Source organism: Anas platyrhynchos, chromosome 4, assembly GCF_047663525.1.
Source record: "Anas platyrhynchos isolate ZD024472 breed Pekin duck chromosome 4, IASCAAS_PekinDuck_T2T, whole genome shotgun sequence".
Lineage (NCBI taxonomy): Eukaryota > Metazoa > Chordata > Aves > Anseriformes > Anatidae > Anas > Anas platyrhynchos.
In genome coordinates, this window is record NC_092590.1 from 19,566,873 (window position 1) to 19,591,148 (window position 24,276).

At 45.8% G+C, this 24,276-nt stretch overlaps 1 protein-coding gene across 6 annotated transcripts in view; it reads left to right on the forward strand.

Annotated features, from left to right (window-relative positions):
* Positions 1 to 24,276, forward strand: part of SLC20A2 (solute carrier family 20 member 2) — a 55,379-nt gene that overhangs the window by 1,693 nt on the left and 29,410 nt on the right. For 2 of the 6 annotated variants that reach the window (XM_005025118.6, XM_013104704.5), the window contains exons 1-2: positions 16,170 to 16,324; positions 22,541 to 23,091. In XM_005025118.6, the coding sequence (XP_005025175.1) occupies positions 22,803 to 23,091 (289 nt within the window). In that variant the 5' untranslated portion in view covers positions 16,170 to 16,324; positions 22,541 to 22,802. The other 4 variants (XM_027456130.3, XM_021276064.4, XM_021276065.4 and 1 more) reach the window with 4 other exon arrangements.

Genomic DNA, 24,276 nt, shown 5'->3' on the forward strand with positions numbered 1-24,276 from the left:
GCAGACTGGTTGCGAGTCCTGCAGAGGAAGCTCGTGCTGTACCACTTGTCCTACCGACAGCAGCAGAAGCTCTGAAAACCAGGAGGAGATCCCGGTGCCCTTGTCTGAGGATGGTTTGCAGGGAAGCTTCTTCAGCACAGTGCAGAATTATTCATTGAGAATATTCAAACCTGTGATGAATCTTCCCGTAATTTTGTTTTGCATATATGATTAAGCAGCGTTGGCCAAAAGCCTGGTGACAGCACAGGGCTCTGGAATGTTTCCCTGTTGCTTGAGCAGTTTATTCATGTTAGCTTACTTCCGTGAGCATAATCACTCCTTTTAAAGTCCTCCCAAACTCAGGAGTGCCGCCACTATTGGGCAAGCTGAAATTATACACGCTGCAGAGAGAAGGGTGGGTATGTTGCCACTCAACCTCTCCTTCAGAGGAAGTGAAAAGATTTTGCCCCAGCCCTAATTTCTACATTAAAGAAGTTGAAAATTGTCAGTACGTGCCTTCTGCAGTGAGGAAGGAGCATCTTGCTGGACAACGTGTCATTAATGCTATGATGTCTTTGGCCTGTTATGCCCGAAGAGCACAACAAGTGCTTGGAGGAGGCTTGCTGACAGAGTGCACTCTTCAGTCACAAGTGCTTAACTCAGAATCGGAAGCAGGGATCAAAAAGCATTCCCTCTTTCCTCCAAATGCTTGAGCTGTGTTTTAGTCACGGTGAGGAACCCAGGTGATGTGACCTAGTTTATTAACACGGCCACGCAAACAAAAATGCAGCACTTGATCTTGTCCTCGAGACAGGGCCGCCGCCGCAGAGCAGAAGGTTTCCGTGCCTCAGGCCCATGAGAATGGAGGTAAGATCCTTTACTTTGCAGCCCCGTTTCTGTTGTGGCATGAATTGAGGGATGAGGAGCAAGCTTCTTGGAGCCTACCAAGCTCCATCCAAAACTGGTCTCACCAAAGGCAGTGGGACTCCTTTTTGGCTAAGGAACAGATGCTGAATGTGACCAGAGATACTGGCGGAGCGTTGTCACCGCTGGCACAACACCCCAGAGCTGGTGCAAATGTCCAGTGAGAAACCTGATGCTGGGGAGTGGAAATCAGTGCTGCTTTTTCTGCAACAGAAGGTAAGGGAGAAGAAGCAGTCCTGCTAAGAGCAAAAGGCTTGACTTGCCTAAATAACCTTTTTTTTCAACTCTGAAACAAACAGAAAAACATCAGTAAAACATGTCAGTGCTCGGTCATCTCCATGAATTCTGTGTTTACATGGAAAGGGCGACGAACCATTTTAAGAATGGAAGTGCTTTGCCTGATATTTTTTTTTGCAAGGAATGTCCAGCTTTGGGCGTTACTTTAATAAAAATAATTCCTGGTCTTTTTATGGAATACCTAAACTCTGGGCGTTACTTTAATAAAAATAACCCCGAACTCCAAGATTAACAGAATTGCTAAAAGTGCTCAATAAGAAAAAACAAACTGAATTTGGAATTTCTGAACCAAGCCCTCGAAAGCAATTTGTGGCAGAACTCCAAAAAGAGGGGGAAAAAAAACTGAGCTCATTTTATACAATAGCTATATGCTTTTATTCTTAGTTATAACTTGACACTTTGAAAAGAGATTCTCCCCTCACAGGAGCCTAGGAATGAGATGTTTGTGGAGAACGGGGTTTAATTTTAATCTAACTGTAACATGGATTGAAAATCCTCAGAGGGGCTGCTCAAATTCGGGATTTGCTGAAAGTGGAGTCAGAGAAAACGCTGTCCGTGTGTACGCATGAATGAAAACTTCTTCAAAGTAGTTCCCTTCGGTTTCCATCAGGCTGTCAGACTCGCACGTGCTGTATCTGGTTTTAGATATCTATGATGTGTAAAAGGCACTGCTGGATCTATCGCTTGCTTCTGAGAGAGACCCCAGTTAGGACAAGATTACAGAAACATTTGTTGTTTTTATAACAGAAGAGAAAGAGTATTTTGAAAAGACTCGGCCAGCAGCAGGAGGGCTGTATCACTTTCCAAAATATCCTCCGGATCATCCCGAAAACACAGCTTGTAACGTGCTTTTGACTGACGGCGTAGGGTGTGAAGCATAAATTCCTGGGTAGGAAAGATGGCTGTTGGTTGTGCAACGGGAGCCTCCATGTGATCTCGTTATTTATGGCGCTTCTCTCAGATGTCTTTCTGTGAATAGCACAGCTGCTGCGAACCTGACCTGGCGCGGAGTGCCCGCTGCATTTCAGCCGCTCCGTTTTACTGCTGCTCAGACCGCGCTCCCGTGAGCAGTGTCACAACCAACTTCGGTGGTGACCCCGGCTGTAAAAACGTAGCTCGGGGAACCCTTCTGCTGACTGCTGCAGAGCTGGAAGGAAGAAAGGGAGAAATTGTTCATCCAGAGCTTTGGCTGGTGGGAGTTAGGGTGCAATAGTCGAAGGCATCCAATTTCTTTATACTGTAACATCAGAGAAAGGGCGGAGTGATAGCAGAGGAAAAAGACTCGCTTTTTCTTTGCACAGGGGAGTTGGGAGGGTGGAGGCAGAGGCTCAGGCTTTTCCAGTCTTATCTCTTCTTTGTGATCATCTCACTAAATGACAGCAACAGTTGTTTATAGGAACTTTCCCTCCCTTTGGTGATGAACTGTGGCTTGCCTTGTGCTTGGTGTGTGGCAGAGCCATCGCTACCTAGATCCAAATCTACGGTCAGATAAGGCTTGGAATAACTGGTGTTTGTAGCACAGCTAAATAACCGAGTTCACATGATCTGTAAGTGGCCAGCAGATTTTTTTCGTAGGCAAAGTATGTACTGCTTGTATTGCACATTTATTTAAAGCTATTATTAGCGCAACAGATTGAGAATTCCAGCAGCCAAAAATACCTTTGTTGAGTCCATTAAAAGATTTCCTTACCAAAACTGTGCTTTTGTATCTGACAAACAGAAAGTATCACACCTTTTTCGCTTGAAACTCAGTGACGACCCGAAGCAGTAAAAGTATTTATTGCACTTCAGGCCTCTGAGATTGCTTTTGCCAGTGCTGATGGGAGAATAGTTCTCTGTCATTACTGTCTTCTCTTCCAACCTCAGCAAATCCTGACATGCCAAGTGCAAACCGCTGATCAGAGGTCCTGGAGAAGCCGGTGTGGCTGTGCTCTGAAACTTGTGGCTTGGACTGCAGCTTGAGTGGGTTGCCTAAGAGCATCGTGGAAGTACTCAGCTCAGCCTTTACAGATGTGAGCTGGAAGAACGGGAAGGCATTCACTCTAGAAAGGAAGTATTAAGATCAGTGCTCGGGAGCAGAGTCTAGCAGTGCTGTGTGCCTGTTAAACATCACGGGGGAGTCACTGAGGGTGTGCAACGGAGCAATTTAGCTGCTGTTGTGGGGCCTGTGATTTCGTTGGCTCCGGTCAGTAGATGGTAGACCTGTAGAGAGGAAAAAGCTGCACAGGGCGGCTTTATTCAATGAGCTGACGGTTGCCAAACGGTGCCTGTACCGGTGCTGTTAGCAGTGTTTTGATCATTAAAGAGCTCCATCTGCTTACAGACCACACGTTAAGGCTGGGACAGGAGTTTCCTCCTGACTGGTTCCTTGCCTGAAGATCCCGCTAAAGAGGGATGAAAAGGTGTAATTTCCTTTTTGTTTGAGGCAAAGAACTATCCTCTAGCCCTAATTCGCCAGTTCCAAACCCATAATCAAAACACTTGTGGTAAAACAGTGTGGTGTTTCTCAGAGGTGCCATAAAAACTCTTTCATCTCTTTGGAGGGCTGTGAGATACTCCTGTGAGATATCATCCAGACCTCCTCTTTCTCTCCTGAGGACTTAGGGGTTAGCAACATGTGGTCAGGCACCCGAAGTTCTAGCTCCAGGGGCTGGGAGAGGAAAACACAGCCCACATTACTGAGAGGAGGACTGTGTTTTGGGGGGCCGCAACCTCGAGGCTGCTTTAACGTTCTCTCTCCCTCTGCTGCTTGTATGTGTTGCTATCATTTTTGTTTGCACCAAACTTCTGTTGAGTGAAGGTGTGGCTTTATACCTTGATGCCTCTTGCAAGTTAGCAGGAATGGCAGTGACTAATGGCCCTGGGGCTGTAGTGAGTACTTGGCGTAATAATCCCAATATAATCCCCATGAGCACATCCTCAGCTCGTCCCTAAGGAGTGACCCAGGCTGATCACTCCTCCAGTTCCTGCTCGACCTTGGGAAGCCCGGGATGGCGTGCTGCTTCTCTGTTCTTTGAGAACTGAATTTCTCAACATCTCAGGGGGGTTCAGAGAGCACAGCACTGGGCGAAACAGTTTGCTTCTAAGGGTGGCAGATCTTAGGTGGAAAAAGTCAAAACGGGGAGTTTGTAAGCGGGTAGGGGCTTGTGAAATTCGGATGGAGCTGCAGATCCAGCAGATCTGAGAAACCCTGCTTATAGAAATCTCGCTGGCTAACTAAGAAAGTTGCTAAATTGCAGCTTAAAGGCCCTCAGATCATGTTCCTACTCTCTACCAGAAAGCAGCATGGCTCGGGTAGCTTTGTGCTGCAAGCCAGCTGGAGCCCCAGGAAGGGGCAGAGGTGGTTAACAGTTCCCACAGTGCAAGAACAAAGGGATGTTAAATGAAATAGAAAATCAGTACATTTGAAACCGTGTGCAATTATGCCACATGATATTATTGAGGCCAAAAGTTTAGTCAGATCCCAAGCAGACCTGGACATTTATATATATGATGACAATAGCCAGAGTTGCGGTAAATAGGATTAAAAATAAATTAGGGATATAAACCTTCATGCTAATTGATGAGGTCAGGAAGGAATTTCCCCTCTGGGTGAATCGCACCATTGTTCACTCCTGGGAGCTGCTCCACCTTCCGAAGCATCTGGTCCTGATCACGATCACGATCACGGTAGGCACAGCTCTCAGGCAGCAGGACCAGAACCTGACCTGTCCTGCCCGGGCAGGATTTTCTTGAAAAGGATTGAGAGGCTTTTTTTTTTTTTTTTTTTTTTCTCTCTCTCTGAGGCCGCCTATACTGCAGCGTATATCTGCTTTTCCAGCTTCTCCTTGGTGAAAGGTGACACTTGTTGACTGAGTGCCTTTAAGGAAGCCCCAGAGGACTGCTTGCCAACACGTTGGCCACAGCCCGTGGAAAAGGAAGCTAGTATGAGCACCTAAGGCATCACTGTACTGCCCCGTAGATAAAAAGTAGCTCTGTGAGCACCTGAGCTAGTGCAAGTGGGTTTTCTGGCAGCTTCCTCAGTTTTGGTGGCACAGGGCTTTTGTGGGAGAGGAGCACCTCTGAAATCTCTGTCCTTTTCCATCAGACGTGGTTAAAATTGGCCTAGCAACGTACGTGACTGTGCACTGGAAAGTTGGCGTGGTTATTTAAGTGGTGTTTCCTGGGGAAACAAGGAAAAGTACCAGTCCTGCGAGCAAGTTGTTGTGGAATATTTCTCCCCTCAAGGAAATTAAGTACATGAACAGTTACACCAAATCCTCAAGGCGTGTGTGCCTTTAAAGCATGTGCTGTTCTATCTAAAGACGTTCCCCAAGGTACAAGGGGAAAGCTTCCTTGCCAAAATATAGTAATTGAATTAATAGCTCGGGAGGTTTCTGTGTTTTGTTATCGAGCTACAAAATTCCACTGCTGGTGTTGGCTGCTCTGAAGATCAAAGTTAGAAGCCCCAGCCTGCTGCTAATGTTGTCTCTTCAAAAGAAAACCGAAAAATTCCTTGGTTGTTTCAGGCGTCCAGGTGACAGCCGCCGTCAGATCTTTGTGCCATGGAGGTTCAGCTACAAATATTAATCCTTTCCTGCAGTTCTCTGCACGTAGCAGTGAGCAGCGGGGATGTCTTGTAATCTCTATTGTGCAGACGCTGAGTGTAGACACCTGATAAATGAGTGAGGATGCCGATAATTAATTGAATTAATTGTCGCCAGATCGTTGCTGGTGCTCAGAAATGATACGGAGCTGTGATGATTACGAAACAGTGAAATCATGGTTTCTGTTTCTTGTATACAGGGATCATTATGGTAAAAAACTGAGGATCAGTGGGGTGGAAAATAATTGGCCGGTTATCTGGGAATGTTCTGGGTGTCCTGCTGACAGGACACGTGTGGCTGCCTCTGCTTTTGTCCTCTAAGCTCTTAAACCTGCGGCGGCTGCCTTTTCTGAGTAGGGAATAGCGTGTTTGGGGACAGCAGCCGTCGTCACCGAGGCACGGGCTTTCAGAGCTGTTTGCTTCGTAAGCACTTTTGAGGGAAAGGACTTCTTGAAGAGGTCAGAAATGAGGGAACGCGTATTTTGCTTCGACATACGATCCCTGCGCAGCGCATGCACTGCTGCCCAGTTACTTAACAGCTATTGTTCCTGCAGCACCCCGAGCACTGGCAGAGGGTTTCTGGCTTTGACCATCCAAGGCTACGTTATCTACTCTGCTGTAATGTGCAAGAACCGCAGCCAAGCCTCTCGGTGCAGGGGTAGGACCGTCCCTGCAGCTGTCCCTCCTTGCTAGCAGGACAGCAGCCTCGCTTCGTGGAGAGGAGTTGATGCAGGGCAGCGCTGTCCTTCCGAGCAAAGTGTGCCAGTGTACAGAGAGTGCTGCTCCTGCAGAAGGAAGGAGGATTTCAGATGGGAGGTGGAATCCTGAGTATTTGAGATGGGAGCTGATAAGGGGTGGGCTCTGCTCTGCCTCTGCTCGGAGGAGATGTTGGTTCTCGTACTTACTTAGAGACGGCCTTAACCCTAACAGGGAGGGATAAAATGGCTTCTGTCTCACAGGGAGCTGGCTCGCAGCCTGGCTTTGCTGCCTGCTTCTTTCTTCTGCACCCCTTGGTCAGTGCTCGGGTAAGATCCCGAGGCAGGCAGAGGGCTTGGACTGCTCACCCTGGGTGCAGACCGGCCATGTGGCTGCGCTGCCCCGGAGCCATGCCGTGGCTCTTGGCTTTGGGCCCTCTTGATCCCAGGCTCCGGGCGACAGAAGGTCTGTTGAAATGAAGCATTATTCCCCCATTATGCCGAGGAAATAGGTAGGTGGGGAAGCCCCCTCCACCCCACCCTGCAGCTTGAGGATGTGATTATGGGGACAAAGGCTGAAAATAGCTTAGGCCTCGATCGCCTTGTAGTGAGAGTGCTGCAATGCAGAGGAAGCGCCTCCTCCACTAGCTGCAAAGTGTGTGAAAATGCACACGTCCTGTGGATGTTGTATGGCTTTGGGAGCACTGGGGAAACGAAAAAAGAGGCTGGCATCCTCGCTTTTCATCTCACCTGTGGGCTAGACCTCTGCTTACTTGTGCAAACAGGTCCTTTGTAAAGATATCTCACGCTGTTCTCGGTACAGGTAGGTCAGTAGGTGGGTCAGCAGCTTCCTGCAATGGAGCTGGCTGCTGCAGACGAGTTCAACAGGCTTGGCACCCAAAGAGGCTTCCCACGGTATGTAAGGCTAGCTAGCATGGGATTGCTTCTGCTCATCCTGCTAGGAACGGAGGCATGGATGAGGAGGTTTCATGATTAGGACGAGGTTTCATGATGAGGAGGTATCATCGGTTACTTACCCCAGATGTGCCACTAGGTGCTCACGCACCTAGTTTGGTGAAACTTTTGTGAAAGGAAGTCTATTTCCTAAAAGGAACTTGAATGAAAGTTGGGATTTTATTAAAGACACAGAGGCATATTATTATTCATCTTTCCTTGCTTCATCCCTGTGATGTTTCCTGTTTTGCTTCTTGAGATACAGGTGTCATGATGAGGAGCTTCTCAGAAACAGAAGTGGATGATGATGAGTGGAGATGAAGAAATCATACATTTAAGAAGTTGGCTCAAGTTTCCGTTACAGGCATGGAAAGTTTCTGAGACCAAGCCATGTGAGAAGAACATGAGTAAAGAAGAGGGAGATGTAGACCCAGACTAGAAGGGATTGCAGGATTTGAGAGGACGCTGCACAAACATCACGTAGTTTGCTTGCTTATTCATTCACCTGCACCCCTGGATTGTAATACCTTGCTTGCCTATCTGTTTGGAAGTTGAAAAATCCCCTCACATCTGTGTCTTTAATATAATCATGGCTTCAAGCTTGTTTTAGGAAGAGTGTAACATCACTGTGGTTTTATTTGTGGATTAGATAGCTGCTGCTTTGCACTTGAATTCCATTTTTTTTTTTTGTTGGTACATATGTCGAGTAGGGAGAAGATCGGACCATGACAGTTACAAAATAGGAAATCAGGGGTTTTGCTTGCATTTAATAAACAGCCTTTTCCTAAAAACCGTGACAGGTGCATAGGTCAAAGGAAAAAAAAGATAGTGCTGACCTTCTGATTTGAGTAACCTTATAATATTGTTGTTAAGCTATCCTTAGATAATATAATCAGATATTAATCAGTTCAGTCTTTTTTTTATTTGACTGTTGCTCTCAAAAACATTTCAGGCAGGTAAGATGTTTTGGCAGGGCTGTGGGGTGTTAAGTGCAGATTACGCTCTACTGAGTCAAGAGAGAGCTTTTACAGAGGTAGTTACTGGAAAATCTTGGCAGTTACTTGAAGTATCTTCCAAGGAAATACTAGCCATTCTATCCAGCAAGTTGTAGTAAGTCTCTGATACAGAGTTATTAAGACTTTGATATTTATGTATTTAAAATTTAAACATTAAATATAATTTCCTATATTGAGCAGTGCTGCTGGTAGAAGCAAAGAGTATCTTTGTTTTTCTTATGAAGTCGTATCTGGCCTTTTATTCTTAATAAAAGGCTGTGGTTATTTTTGCATTCTGGCTGAATATTTGGCCTTTAAGAGTATATAATTACATGCAAGAGTAAAGCAGTTGTTAAAGGACTGTTTTTTTCTAATGAAAATAGTTTGAAATCATATAATTTTTGTTGCTTCAGAATAGATGTGATTAGTGTGTTGGAAACAGTTTTGCAGTGGATATAAAGGGAACAGTTGAGAGACAGTGGCTGAGAATGTGTCCAGCTATTTTTGTAGATGACTGTTATATTGTAACTCTGGGTTATTTTTCCAATCTCTTTACTTAGATATATCCATATAATTGAACAGCTAAATTACACTGAGATAAAAAAGCTGTCTGCACTTCGTAATATTTCTATTTTAAAATAGGTGTTATTGTACTAATTGATAAGTAAACCACAATGACTGTGAGAAAATCCTGGCCTATATTATTACTCTCATAGACAATTTAATATGGGATAGTACTGTTTGTATACTATAAAAATGTTTCCATGGATTTTTAGCTGCTGAAACTGAAATCAATAAACTTCAGTTACTGTTGTTGACCGGAACAAGCAAACCTGAACATTTCTCTTTTCTTCGCATTACCTCTGACTCTGCGTGCATGTAGTGTTTCCCCGACATTCTGCCTTGCGTGGTGTGTGCCTTGCTCTGGTGGGGTGCGGGTTTCCGCGTGTTACTTGGGAAGGCTTTTCTGATGGAGAGCTGTGCCTTGGAGTTTGTGCCATGAAATTCTCCTTACATGTTCGAGTAAGTCCCAGGATTAGCAGATTAGCCAATGGGACCATTTATATATATATATAATACATATATATATAATTTCAAACACATTTGTCAGTAACTGATGGTCATGTTTTGAAGTAGTTACATAGTAGTCTCCTGCATACCCAAGCCTCACGTTAGATTAGCAGCCTATTATATAGGCTATATATATATTATATTATTTATTCTAGAATCGAATGCGCTTGAGTGAAAAGTATGTTCTAAATTCTGGATTGCTTTGGAGAATGGAAAATGACTTTTGCTCAATTGAGAAAACTTTAAAACCGAAAAGGATCATGTTTATTTTAAAACCTTGCTATGTCTGATTCAAAGGAAAAAATACTTGCAATATAACCCAAATGTGTTGTAATCCGTGTAGCCTCTTGTATTACATGAAGTGATTCAACTGAGTTCACATCTGCAGAAGAAAACAAGCAGTTTTCTTTTAAAGAAAACAAAAACTGAACTGCAGGAGGTAATTGGTTAAACACTTGAAGAAAGTGTTGATTGAAATATTAAGCCCTTTGTGGGAGTGAAGTATTCCACAGTTTCAGAGCAACTGTTTTCTTCACATCATTTTATTCATCGGTTTCAGTTCAATACATAGTTAATTCAAGGCTGGGGAACTGACTGACAGTTGTAAAAATGGCATAATTAGTTTTCCCTTTTTAATTTCTGCGTAGAAGAGATACGAGAGGAAATGACTTTGACTGCTGAAGGTCTCAGTGACCAGAAACAACCAGTTATTTATTAATGATAGATTCTTTGTTTAATGTTTTAAAAGAAAAAATATTTAACTACCCTTTTTCTAAGCATTCGATGTTCTTTACAAGCTCATCCGCTTGCTCATTTATTTTGTGGATAACGGTGAATCATTTTTCCTTGCCAGTACCACAAAGGAGGCAGTGGTCCCTTCCAAATCCTACAAGAACTGTGCTTCATGCTTGCCCCTTTTCTCCAGAGGAACCTCTTCATTTGGCGTTGTCATCATACCTGCCCGCCATAGACCTAATTTTATTTATTTTTTATGTCCTTTTCTCCCTTGGGCACTTGCAGGGCTGTGCCAAGGTGCACATTCTTCCTGTTGGGCAGGCACAGAGAAGTCCCAGTCCAAGCTGTGGTGAGTGCAGCAGAGTCCTAGCATGGGCAGCTCTGATTTTCACCCTTCCCCAGAAAGGCAGGGAGGAGGGGAAGGATCCTCCTAGGACCCCCTTTGCTGTTTCTGGTCTCTCTGCAGCATCCATGCTGTCTTTCTTCCTCTGATGAGCCATCGGGGTTCTGTAATGCATCACCACCAGCACAGCTTAGCTATAGATGCCTTTTTAAGAGGCTGAGGCACACTGACTGTCGGTGCTGTTAGCCAGTGCCGTGTACTCGGAGAAATATCTTCTACCTTAATGACTTTATTTTCTCGTTATAGCCGCTATGCCAGCAAGCAGAGAAATTCTAGCTGTTCGAGCTCTTGCCGGGGAGAATACACTCGCCAGTTCACTGGAGGCAGCGTGTCCCTGCCCCTGCCTCTAGGAATGCTCCATGTTCTCCACCAGGACACGGGCACTGGAGCGCTGAAACACAGACCCCGATGTTACCAGGGCTTGTTCCCAGGTTAGAAAAACCCCAGATAAAACACGGACCCATCTCTCCACGAGCAGTCCTTCATCTGAAGGAGCGTCCTTGATGCAAGGTCTGTGACCAACCCGTTATATTAACCTGGCCTGTAGGCCAGCCTTTGGTGAGGTTTGCAGTGCTGGCTCTAGCACAGGAGCTGCTATGGAGCTCTGGGGGGAAAGAGACCTGTTGGGTGCCAGGTGCTGTTCCTCGTGTGGTCAGGATGTGCTAGGCAGTGCGAGGAGGGAGCTGTCTCTGGTGGCAGAAGTCCCGTTTGTCTCTTGGTTCTGTCTCCAGACAATATCGGGCCCTGTGTGTGTCATCACCAGGTTCCTAGGGGTAATATTTGGCTCCTATTCCAACAAAATAAAGCCATGACCACAGATTTCAGTTGGTGTTTCCTTGGTGTTTCCACCTTTATATCTTTATTACTGCAGCACTCCTAGGAAAAAAAAGGCAGAAGGTATTGTCCTGATCTACTGCATACCTCTGAGGGTCTCCATCCCTCCTCTCTATATTTATATGGCTGTTTCTTTCCTCCTTCTGGCAGTCAGCTGGCGCCTTTCAGCAGTGCCTGGTCTGTCATGCTGGACACGCTGATTTTGGAGGATGCCACTGCAGGCCAGCCAGGAGGGTTTGACGTGTCGGTAACTATTCACTTACTCCAGCTGCCTCTCAAGAGAGAGGGTTGCTGGTCAGGGGAGCCCCAGGGCTCTCTAGTAGCTCAGTGGGAAAGGATTTCACAGCAGCCACCTCCTGACACCCCACATGAAATGAGATCGGCAGGCAGTTTGGGGCTCGAGGTGTCACATTTCCTTTATCTGAAAATTCCCATTGTTGATTTCTGGCAACTTCATTCTGGCTTTATACCAAGGGGATCTGCACAAACCTCTGAATTTGCAAAACGCTGACTGGGTTTCCAAATTGTCACGAGTGTTTCAGAGGCAGTTGTGCTCTGCGTCCAGTCAGCGAAGCTCCATCATTAGCTCAGGATAACGCTGCTGGAGTTGTCAGCAGCAGCCAGGGCGTTTGGGAACACCTTGCCCACGTTGGATACTTCAGGGATGGGGCTGGGGAGGGGAGGTGGCTGGTAAAGCCCAGGGAGACTCTGAGCAGCGGATCGCCCATTCCCTGGTGCTCAGCGTGCACGTAGGAAGCCCAGGCTCTGGTGAATCAGCCAGAGCTGGGCCAACACAAGTCCTGTTCCCGGCATGAACGGGGGCAGTGCTTGAATCAGCGTTGGCCAAAGCCTTGCTTCTCCAGAATGGGTTTGCTGCCTTTGAACTCCTCCTGGCTCAGCTCAGGCTTGTGCTGTGGCAGGGGCTGGAGACAGCCTTGCTCCCCAGCCCACGCAGCATCCGGAGCCTCTGTCTTCTTCTGTGCCAGGCCTGGCCTCCAGCAGTTCCAGCTGTGGCTTCCTCCTTTCCATTTTCCCAGGGCTCGCTCACTCAAAAGACGAAGCGTGGCTCCTTGCGCATTCATGTAAGTACAGCGAGCTCACCCTGCCCCGTGGTAACAGATGTCTCCTCCTTGGGGTGGCCTGTCCACTCTGGGAGCCCAAGGGCCTGCTGGAAGACAAGGTTTGTGGGGCAGTGCGGCAGAGTTCAGAGCCATGAGAAAGCCCACCCCAATTTTTTGCTTCTTCAGAGTGGAGGTGTCAGTCCATCCCTGATGGCCAGCAGCTTTTTAATTTTTATATCTACAATATCAGGCTTTCCAGATGGTCCCTGAGATTGTTTACCTCATGGTGAAATACAGAGACGACTCTTTCTGTTTGGAAATTATCCCAAGAGATAGCAATGTGTTGGAGCTTGCCACCCAACGTGCAAAAGCAGATGTGCAGGTTGATCGGAGCAGGCTCGTTCCAGCTTGAGCAGTGCTTGTGGCTTCGCTCAGGAGTTTCTCCAGGTCTGATATCTGCCGAAGAGACGTTCAGAGCCACCCACCTTCACTTCTCCTTTGTGGCCATCCATTTGCTCTTCTGGCTTTGTAGACCAAGAGGAGATGCTGGTGCCCAGGAGGGCCAGGGTCACAAACACAAGGAAACCAGGAGTCCCTGGCTCCAACTGCACGTGGCTCCCCATGGCAGAGTGTCAGTAGGTATGCAAAAGACACCCCAAAAGCTCCCGGTGCTGGTCTGTAACCTTATTTCAGTCGGCAGAGTGTAAGTGGAACAATGTTGTCCAGCTTTTGGATGTTGTTATTACACTTCTGTTTCTGACCAAACACAGTTCACAGGTATTCAGAGTCAAATTCTTACAGTTTGTCATGCTAGAAAATCACAGTCAACCCCCATTATTTTCTGCTCAGGCCATATAAAATACCTATGATCGCTTCAATGTGTAGCCTTCCCATCTGAATGGCAAAAAAAGCCAGTTTCATTCGATAGAACAGTGGCCTGAAGTTGCAAATTAATGTTCATTTAGTGGCTACTGATGAATGAGAAGCTGGGCATCTTTCAAGAAATAGCTGATGGGGAAAGGCAAAACAAAGGGTTTTTAAAATTGATTACTTTAATCAGCATGTCCTATTACTTTATTTAAAGCAGAATGTAAATCTGCCTACACTGGATTTGTTGAATCAAACAGGCATCTCTCAATTGTAGACTTTGCAGAGTAAATTACAATTGAACAGAAATTATAATATCTGATTGAGATTGTAACATATAATATTTATCATTTCTACAAATGTTTGTTTTGTTGGGAACCAAACTGGTGCCACCACTGCCAAAAGCCAATCCTCCTCATTCATTTTGTGGTCGTATAAATTTTCCTTTCCCTGTTTCTTTAGTGGTATCCCAAATTGTAACTTTTTTTAGCGGTCAACCAATCTTGGGTTGACTTTTCCCGTGCCTGAGGTCCACAGTGCTGATTTAGCAGAACAAAAACTTGAAAGATTTTTTTTTTTTTTTCCTTTTCTGTTTATTATATCCTTTGCTACTGCTCTGAAGTTTAGGTCAAGAAGAAACCACTGCTGTGGTCGGGCTGGCTCGTGGGAAGCGGCACCCAAATGGTTCCACTTTGTTGGCCACTCGGGTCCGAGATGGTTCCCACAGAGTGGGCTGGCAGCTTCTGGGTTGTGCAGGAGATGAAATAGCCCAGCCAAGGATGGATTACCCTCTGGAAAGCCTCTCTACCTGCATCTGCATGCTTCTAGATGCTCTGTGCTGGGTGAGCAGTAGTTTGAGGAGAGCTAGGGTGGGTCCAGAGCTTCTGAACGTTCACATTCAAGCTTTACCAAGCCAGACATCAACAGCGTGTCGGCTATAAACAGAATGTGAAATAATATTTTGAGTTCTTTCATGAAGTTAAATAAGTGCTCCGTGTTTGTTTATTCACTTCCTTAAAACCCTGGAATCCAGACCTATAAATACAGGCTGACTTCATGTTTACAATGAGGTTTGCTCTCACTTGAATTGATTGGCACTGCTTGTTAAAAAATAGGATGTGGTTAGACCTGCAGGGGAAGGTGAATCTACTCGTTATCAACGTGTGAACACTTCCCTGTTGTGAACAAGGGAAAACCAGTGCCAGAGCACCAGCCTCTCTCACTTTCCTAAATCCGGTGAGCCTGTTCACCAGCTGCTACAGAACAACAAGGGGAGAGCCTACAGCCAGGCTTCGGAGATTGAGCTTTGCACAAAGTTATCCACTGTAGGAGAAAGCTTAATAGCAGGCAGGTGTTTACAGAATCATTGGGGTTGGAATGGACCTCCAGAGATCATCAGGTCCAACCCCCTGCCAGAGCAGGTTGCCCAGGTAGGCGTCTAGACGGGCCTTGAATATCTCCAGAGAAGGAGACTCCACAACCTCCCTTGAACAGCCTGTCCCAGTGCTCCGTCACCCTCACCGTGAAGAACGTGTTGGTGTGGAGCTTCCTGGCCTCCGTTTTGTGGCCATTGGTGACCTTTGGTAAACAGTCAGCATTTCTTAGAAAGAATCATGGCCTGATATTCATCGTTCTTTTAATTAATTATTTATTTTTTTTAAAAAATTGGGGATTCTTAATGTCATTTCTGCATTAGAGATTTCTAGCTGGAGTTTTGCCCTAATTCTCAGTAGAAGATGATGTAGGTTTACTTATCCTGGCGAGTTTTCTTAACAAATAAAATGACTTTTCAGATTTAACAAATTATCTCTGAATGTGACCTGCATCTGAGCTTAACCAGTTTAAAAATCCTTTACCTCTTTGTTAAGTAATATTATGACTTTATTCATACTGGAAAAATAGGTTTACAAGTTCGTGTTTACAAGTTTAAATCAATGTTTTGATTTTTTCTGAAATGTGGAGAACACTGCAAATGTAGTGATATAAGCTTATGTTTGAATTCGGTGCCATGGCTTTGAGTGGTTTGGAATGGACTAAAACCTAAAAGTTTCAGTAAAAATGTTAAATATGAAAAGCCAAGTATATATAAATCAGAAACCTGCTCCAGTAAGTGTATGTACCAGATTTTAAAACCATGACAATGCAGTTTTGATTTAAATCTAGTTTAGCTGAATAAAAAGCTTTAATTGTATCCTTCAGTATTAAAGCACATATTTAATGTAGGTGCTTTTAGGCAAACATTAATTTTGCCTTGACACACACAAAAAAATGCTTCCCGCTCAAAAGAAAGTGGTTCAAGGAATTTTGATTGGGCAGTTTAGGTTGAACTTTTGTAAGTGAAGTTGCTTGCTTAGGCATCGCTCCAGCCCAAACTTGTGCACATCTTCAATTTTCTGCAGTCTGCGTAGCCCGTGAGACCTCTACTGACATGGGTAAAGTAACGAGCATGCAACATCTTTCCCAGATCGGATGTGCATACCTTACTGCTAAATGCGCTTTGTTTGAATTAATTGTACGTTTGGTGTGCTTGCAAAGAGGAGAGATTGCGCTTCTCAGAGCTCACCTGATCGTGCCAAAACACCCAGTGGTTGCGGCTCGTGGTAAAAAAAAAAAAAATGAGATTCCTGTTCTCGTCTATGCCTGTGCTTGGGGAAAGGGGGGAGAAAAAAAAAAAAAAAGAGAGGGAGAGAGAGAGAGAGCATTTTGTTGCTTTTAATATGAGCTTCCTTGGATTGGTTTGCCTAACGAGAGCAGCCGTGACGCAGTGTTGTGTTTTATCAGTGCCCACCCCCGGCAGAATTCCTTGCTTAAGAGGAGGCAGATTTCCACCTCCCGCATGCGGCTCCGGACTCATGCGGATGCTTCTCGGTGTTGTCTTGCGGGCTCCCCTGTGCCAGCGAGAGTTTGACCCGAGGACTGCCCGTGTAAGTCACAGCACTCCTTATACCCTCTGGAAGTTTGCATGCTCAGATGTGGCTGTGCTGAGCGATAGGCTATCTATTTTAGACTTCAGCCTCTATTTGCACTCAGGAAGGCAAGCTGCTGGGAGATCCGAGCTCCTGTTTCTCTTGAAACAACTTTTAGATTCTGGGTGAGTTGTGAAGATTTCTGTGCTTGGCTTTCTTGTATATAAATGTGTTTTTGATAGCCACAAGCACTTGTTTTTTTTTTTTTTTTTTTTTTTTTTTCTGAATGGATCCTAGAAATCATAAAAAACATTTGCATTTTAGAAGGACTTTGTTCAGTCACTGAAGGATAAAGCTGTACTTTAGTTAGAGAAAAAGATATTTATCAGCAGATGAACAACAAATACTTGTTGATACTTTACCTAGCTCGCTTTGCTGGTTTGTAGAATTGCTGCTTTAGCATGACTGCTGTCTGTGCTTTTAGTGAAAGTTTTTGGCAGCGTGATTTCCCCCTAAGTATTTTATCTGCGTTTTTGACCTTTCAGCGGTGTTAACAGAGGTTGATAGGGACTTGGAAAATGAAGCATCCCCTGCAAGTTTCGGGAGCTGAAGGTGACAGTCGCTCTCTGCAGTGTTAAACTTGATAGGAGCCGCTGGAAAGCTGCGAACTTCAGAGCTGTTTCCATGTCGGGTCTAGTGCCAAGTATGCACAAACACATCACGGCCGTGTTAAAATAGGAACTGATTGATACAAAAACTGCTTCTGCGTATGCGGTAATTAATTTTTTAAAGTAAGTCGAGGGTGCTTTTTGTGTCCTGGAGTATTAAACTTGCATCACGCTTGGCCGTGTGACAAGCCCTGTGCATGTAATTTAGAGCCATATAGGGATGTTCTTCATCTTGAACCGCTTGAATTGTACCACCTTTCGTATCGCAGATGTAATATTAGTAGCTTCAAGCGGATACTTTGTGAGCCTTATGGCCCGAGCAGAAACTGGGAAAGATAAGAACTATTTCTGCAAACTGTGCCAGGAGCTCTGCTTATGAACCAGGTCTGATTTCTGTGCGGCGCTGTATTTAGTACCAACAGGCTGCAGTGCCAGAGCTGGGATGAATTTAGGAGATCCCTGTGCCTATATGCATAGGTGGGAAGCCTGGCAAATGGGTCTGCTGTAAAGCACGGCGTACAAAAATTTGGGAGGTGTGGAATAACCTCGCGGAAGCTCCGGTGTGGTAAGCATTTGAGACAGACTTTTCAGCCACCAGTAACTGGAAGTGAAGGTCCTGTCGGTGCGAATTAAATGTGGCTGTCGGTAAGGAAATGTCTGCTGCCTTCAGCACTGCAGGGGAGAGGAGATCGTCCTCCCCCATACCTCTTGTCATAATGCGAAGTGGAGTAGTTGTAATAGTTATCTTTAGAAATGCCAAATTAGCTGCTGCCTTTTGATTTTTTGCTCATACTTGGGCAACAACAGCGAAAAAAAAAAAAAAAAAAAGAAAAACAACGGTTGAAAATGGAAACTCGCTGAATCCCTGTCCTGTCTGCATCAGGATGAAGTTTTAAACTCCAGCGCAGGGCTCTTTGGAGAGGTGCAGGGCTGCTTGCAGCAGGAGTTCTGTGTGTTTTCGTGTTTTGCGTGAATGCAGAGGATTCCTCCCTGGTTTTCAGCAGAGAGAAGAGTAAAGGGCGCTTATCGGGTCTCTGTTTGCTCCCTCTCTGTCACCCCGTTGGATTGCCGGTGGGTAATGCACTTAGATTGCTTCCTCAGACTTTGAACTTAGTCCCGAGCTCTTATTTAATCGTTTATCACTGTTGTTAGGTGGTTCTTCAGCAGCAAGCTGGCTACGAAATAAGAGCTGACAGCGTTATCTTTCCGATTTCACGTCAATTGTTCACTAAAAATCTTGCCTGTGCTTAGAAGTGTGCTGTGAATAGTTTCCGGAATAGCTCCCTTGGTGGATGCCCATATATAAACATGTCCTAAGATGATCTCCTGGTTCCTGGCGCTTTCCTGCGGACTTGCTTGTCGCTCGGGATGAGCCGAGGTGCTCCTCACCTGCCTGCTGCTCTGCTCTGTCCCCCAGGGAAGGAAGGGGTAGCGCCTCGTCTCGGCACAGCCCTGAGAAGATGTGCAGCTAGGAGCAAACTGAAGTCACGGGGGGTGTCTGGATCGTCTGCCAGGGAGACACGGGGACGTGCCTAGCATTGCCAAAAATCAGGTTTTCCTCACTGAGGTGTGAGTTCTCAGTTTCCACATCCACTTCCCGAGCCCAAAGCTTCAACCCACAACCCAGCTGAGTACGCCACGCCAATTATCCATCCTAAGAAAACCATGTTAGCTCAAAGCTCCCCTTTAATACCGACATAGCTCCCAGTAGGTGCAGCGCTTCCCCCGAGGCCTGGCATCCAGAGGGGGAGCACAGCCGGCCCTGCAGGTGAGGCGGAGGATTTCCTTGCACCTTCACCACATTTGGCACTCGCAGATGCATGTCGATGAGGTGTGAGGCGAATACGACAGGCTACGGACTTGCAGCTCTCGTGCAAAGAGCCGGCGATCTGTCAGTCACCCCTGCGTGACGTTTTTTTCCCCGTTTCTTTTTTGTCCCAGTGGCAGCATGAAATACCACAGGCTCGCGGGTGAGATTAGGTGATGAGGGGCATAGCTCAGCGTGCCCGAGCATGCCAGATGTATTTTGGGCTCCAGAAAGAAGCACGCTACAAGATTTAGTCTGTATTTAGTCACTGGCCTACTTTGCAGGATATTTTGCATTTCTGAAAACTTTCACAGCAGAGCAGATGCGTCCTTTTTTATTTTTTTCCCCTGTTTCTTTGAATGTTTAACATCTGCTTAGGGGGAAAGTAGTAACACCTAGCCACTCGAGTGCTGCTTGCCTGCTCGTTCCCAAACGTGCTGATTCCCTTTCCTCTTTTCACTTTGGTTTTGGTCGTGTTCAAGACAAGGTGCTGCCGTGTCCTGCCCCTGGTGCAAACGAGTGGAGTCTTTGGCAGAGGGCCTCCTTGGGCCTCCTAGTGCTGAACTGTCACCTTGCATAACGTGACAGGAGCGGTGGCTCCGTGCCGCAGGCATCCTTCCCTCCCCTGTTAAGGAGGGAGATCGGGCAGCTGCCTCTCCGAGCCCTGTGCCAAGAGCCCTGCCAGCACACTTTGGGAGACTCTTTGGCCTGCGAGAGGAGTTTTAGGAGCTCCTTCTGCCCCCGTGACCATGCCTGCATGCTTCCCGTCTCCGTTTCTTCCCTCGGGGAGCTGGTAAGGGCAGCCTTGTGGCTTGGCGGCTTCTTCGGGAATCTGGAGGAGAGAGACGGGTAGGACAAACCCTATCTTGTGAGCTCTGCTGTGGTGGGGAGTGTCACAGCCCCCGTGCCTTCCCTTGTCCAAGGGATCAGGTCACCGCAGCACATCAATAGCTTGGTCGGTAGGTGGAGGAGAGGACATCCCTGCTGGGAGAAAGGGTTTGCTTGCATCCTGCGAGCCTGAAGGAAACGGGGCTCTCTTAACCACAGCGTGTGTGGATTTCAGGCAGGTTTGCCCAGTTTCTGGAGAGGAAACTGAGGCACAGAGGGTAACCTGGACAAGTTGCTGTGCAAATCCAAGGGTAAGAAATTTGGTCACGAGTCTCCATCACCAAGGAAGGAGCCTGGTCCAGCACTTTATCTCCTGGAGACAACACGACATACATAGAGTTTTTTTAATGAATGAATTTAACGGAGTAAGGCAAAATGCTTCTCTTTCCCCAGGCTTGCACACTCACACTCTTGCAGAGAACTTCGAAGCAATTGTCCCCAGCCCAGGCAGCAGGGAGTCAGTCCTTGTACTGCTGGGCTATTGACATCCTTCCCAGTCACCTGAAAACACGGGGCCAAAGTCTGAAACACTCAAGCCACTGCTTCATCAACACCTTATCTTGAGTAATCACATTTTCTGTTGTGGTTACGTCTGAAGCAACCTGCGTAACAAGGCTCTCACCGTGCACGGAGCTAGGATGGTTGGGAAAGGCTCATGGGGTATGGGGCAGGCATTGGCGTCCAAGTTTTGGCTTCCTTCGCAGGCAGGCAAGCGCAAACTAGAATTACTTCTTCCAAATATCGTTAGCCTTTCTCTGTCTCTTTCCCACTCACGGGGCTGAGCACTCATGAATTATACAAGGGCAACAAGTCTTCAAACATGAAAAATGCATCGGGGCTTCGTTTTCTCATGTTATCTCATAGTATAAAAATCCTTACACAAATGTTTTCAGCAGTTAAGACCTTCCAAGATGTTATTTTAGAGTGCAAGTTGTTCAGGGGTTGATGTCTGCTCCATATCTGGAAATGACTGGAGCAACAATCGCTCAGCCTCTTTGGAGTCTGGGGAAAGGAGGGTAATCTTTTATCCTCGACATGTACGTTTGGAGAAAATGTCAGTCCTTGACGTGAGCTTTCGGGTTATCCAGGGAACAATTACTTAATATCAATACATGTTTCCCTCTTGGTTGTTCTCAAGGATCCAGGAATATGCAAATTCTCTTAATTTTCTGCATTTCATCATTATGTCCAAGGTTTTGGACGTCCTCTTCAGAGACCCTTCCTCCTTCCCACCACAGACCTACACTGCATTGGGGTCATCAAAAGAAATTCCACCTGGTTTGAGCTGTGGGTGATGGGTTTATGTTGAATGAGGCTGAAGAGAGGCTGGCATGGGTGCTGGGTTTGGTGTTTTTCATCTGATGTCCCCCAGGTCTCCTGAAATGCTTCTTATTTGATGTTGGGAATTTGCTGCTGGATGTCCCTTTGCCCCCTCGCCACCTCCCAAACGGCACTTTTCTGGAGCCAAACGGAGCGGGTGGGAAGGCAGAAGGTGGCACGAGGTAGCTTCATGGTGGCTTCTAGGGGAAGAGCAGCAGCCCATGGACGAGGTAGATGCATTTGTGTCTGCCGGGGGTGTTTGGGGCAGCTCTTCCAGCCTCTAGCAGCCTTGGTCGCTCCATTTAGCAGGATCCGGCTCGGGTTCAGTGATGCTTTGTGTCCATGACAGCCTACATAAAGATAAAGAGCTTGGGGGAGACAACTATGTGCAGGATTCATGCCGTCTGGCTGAGCTGAGCCTAGGAAATAGCGTGTTGTTTTTTTTTTTTTTTTCCTGACACACTCTTGAAAATGGTAAATCTCGTTTCTAACTGCCTCTGTTTCTTAGCAGTAAAAGAGAGGTAGGTGATAGCATCATGTAAAAGGGACTTATTTTTTTTTTTAATTTGTTTTATATAAATATACTTAATGGCTCTTGTCGACCTAGAGATCGAGATATGCACTTTTGTTTGGTCAAGCTTTTATATTTTAAAGCCCTTTTCTCTCTCTGCATTTTTGGTTTAAAGGTCTCTCTCATCTTTCAGATTAAACTAATTAAAGACTAATAAAGACATAGCTCCAGAGGACATTGTAAAAATTAAACCATCAAAAAATATTAGAAGATATGTATAAAAATGGTTTGAGTATAATGTGCCTGTTAGTAGTAATTGGTAACTATCTATAGGAAAGAGCTGAAAGCTTGAACTTTAAGACCCCTTCTAACCCAAAGCATTCTATGATTTAACTTTTTATTCACTTTTTTTCTAGACTTATACCCATGTATGCCTATAGATCTATATACTGTGATCATTGTGCTGTTTCAGTGACTGGGAAGCTGTAAGAGAATTGTATTCTTGCTGCCTGGAATGTGATAACAGCGATATATGAATATTAATGCTCTTCAGAGTGTTTTCTTTAGACAGACATCTAGATAAAATCATTTTCCAAGGGGGTGCATCGCTGGCTACAGCTGGCAAAACACAACAGCAACATACAGGGGCTGGGAGTCAGGCTGCATGGTGCAGCCTGTATGTCCTGCATGCTCTACGCTCGCTTGGTGCAAAGAGCCGAAATGAATCCTCCTCTTAGAAAGAGGGCTAATCGCACTGCCTGGTGAATGCGACGTGAACAAAACCCCAACCTGGCTGAATCCTTTCAAAGCGACCAAAACATTTTCTCAGGCAGTGATACTGCAGGAAGTGAGTTGCTTTGGAGGTGACCTAATTTTAACCTTTCTGAATTGCTCTATGATTTAGAACAGTCACGTGCTGAAGCAGGGTACCGTTAGTGGGTTAAAATATCTGTTTACTACTGAAAACACGCACTGAGACGGGCTCCGCCAAGAACTCCTTTTTTTTTTTTTTAATTCTCTTTTCTTTCTTTCTTTTGCAGGACAGGTCATCGCTGCTGTACCAGTTTGGGAGCAAAATATGGAATGTGCTTCACTGCTGACCGAGAGCAGGCAAATGAACAGTATTTATAGTAGTGTGAAAATCGGCAGTTAGCAGTTTCTTCACATTCTAACACTACCCAGCACTTTCCAGAGAGAACTCATTGTTTACAAGAAATCTGCTTTCCAAATCCGTTACGGTGCCCTCCAGCCCTGACTATTAACTATTTGCAAAGGGGAAACTGATCTACGCTGTGGGGAAAGATGGCGATGGATGATTACCTGTGGATGGTCATTGTGGGTTTTATCATTGCTTTTATTTTAGCATTTTCGGTCGGTGCAAATGATGTTGCCAATTCTTTCGGAACTGCTGTGGGATCTGGTGTAGTGACTTTGCGCCAGGCTTGCATTTTGGCTTCAGTTTTTGAAACCACTGGTTCGGTGTTGCTGGGAGCAAAAGTAGGAGAAACGATCCGGAAAGGTATAATCGATGTTAACCTGTACAACGGCTCCGAGCCGCTGCTGATGGCAGGAGAAGTTAGTGCCATGGTTGGTAAGTAATGCTTTCCTGTTCCAAGTAACGTTCACTGTGTGTTTGTCATCCTGCTCACTGTGAATATTTTAATTAACTTTAAATCTTCCCATCTTGTGGACGTGCCTGTCTGGTTTTGTGCAAATACAGGGGCCTGTATTCCCCTTTTAGGCTCCTGTTTTTTTTTAAAGCACTTCTAATTAGTTATAGTTTCCAGCTGTTCAGCCATTTAACTAATAGAAAAAAAAATGTTTAATGCAATGGATCATATATATGTATATTCCTAGGGTACTGAAAAAAATAATTTTGGAGGTTTTTATTGTAAATGGAAAATATGTCAGCATACCCTTTTTACGACGGTACAGAAGATCCTGCAGAAATAACAGTTTGCAATGAATACGTCCTAAAAGGAATTATTTAAATAGTTTAAAAAAAAATACGGAAATCAAATGTATTTGCTTAAACTGGTTGTCTAACTGAGTGATTGCAGTTAATCATATGCTTAATCCTGGCCCCTGACAAAACTTAAAGGAGAAGTACGGGCAGACGGTCACACATTTAAGGTATTTTTGCTTTGTCTGACTCAAGCCAGCAGCAGTTCTGTGTACCTCCGGGTCCACTCTGTGCACCTTTGTTTGCAGTTAAATTAATCTCCGTTTAGAACAAATGGCATATTCTGAGGTAAGTAACATTAAGCCTTGGTATTTCTCCTTTGTTTATGTGCAAGGGGCTTTGTGAGCTTTTGGAGAGCTCCCATCAGGATCAATAGCAGACCTGCTTTTAAAGGGCAGGGTGCGGGGAGCAGCAAACGCTCTCCCCAAAGTCCTCAGGCAGAGCCTGTGGGCAAAATCGGTGGGTCCATGCTGCACGTGGTTACTTTCCCGTTTCTTCATTTCTTTATTTTCTCCATTAATGGATCAAGATGGGCTTTGAGTGCCGGTTTCTGGGCTAGTCTGAGGTGGTTTTGTCTGCGTGAGAGGGAAGAAGCTCTCTCCCCTCTCCCTTCCCCAGCCAAGAGGGGAGGTTGCTGCTGGTACCGCGGCTGCTCCCCGAAGGCTCCTCACGCAGGGCAGGTGGCACCAAGCAGCATCAGCACCCCTGGGCTCCCCCTGGGCTCCCCTTCCTTGACGTCTCACGGGGCCAGCTGCAGGCTGCTGGTCTGTCCCTTGAGCTGTGGGACGGGTGGTGTGTCTCTGTGCTTCTTGA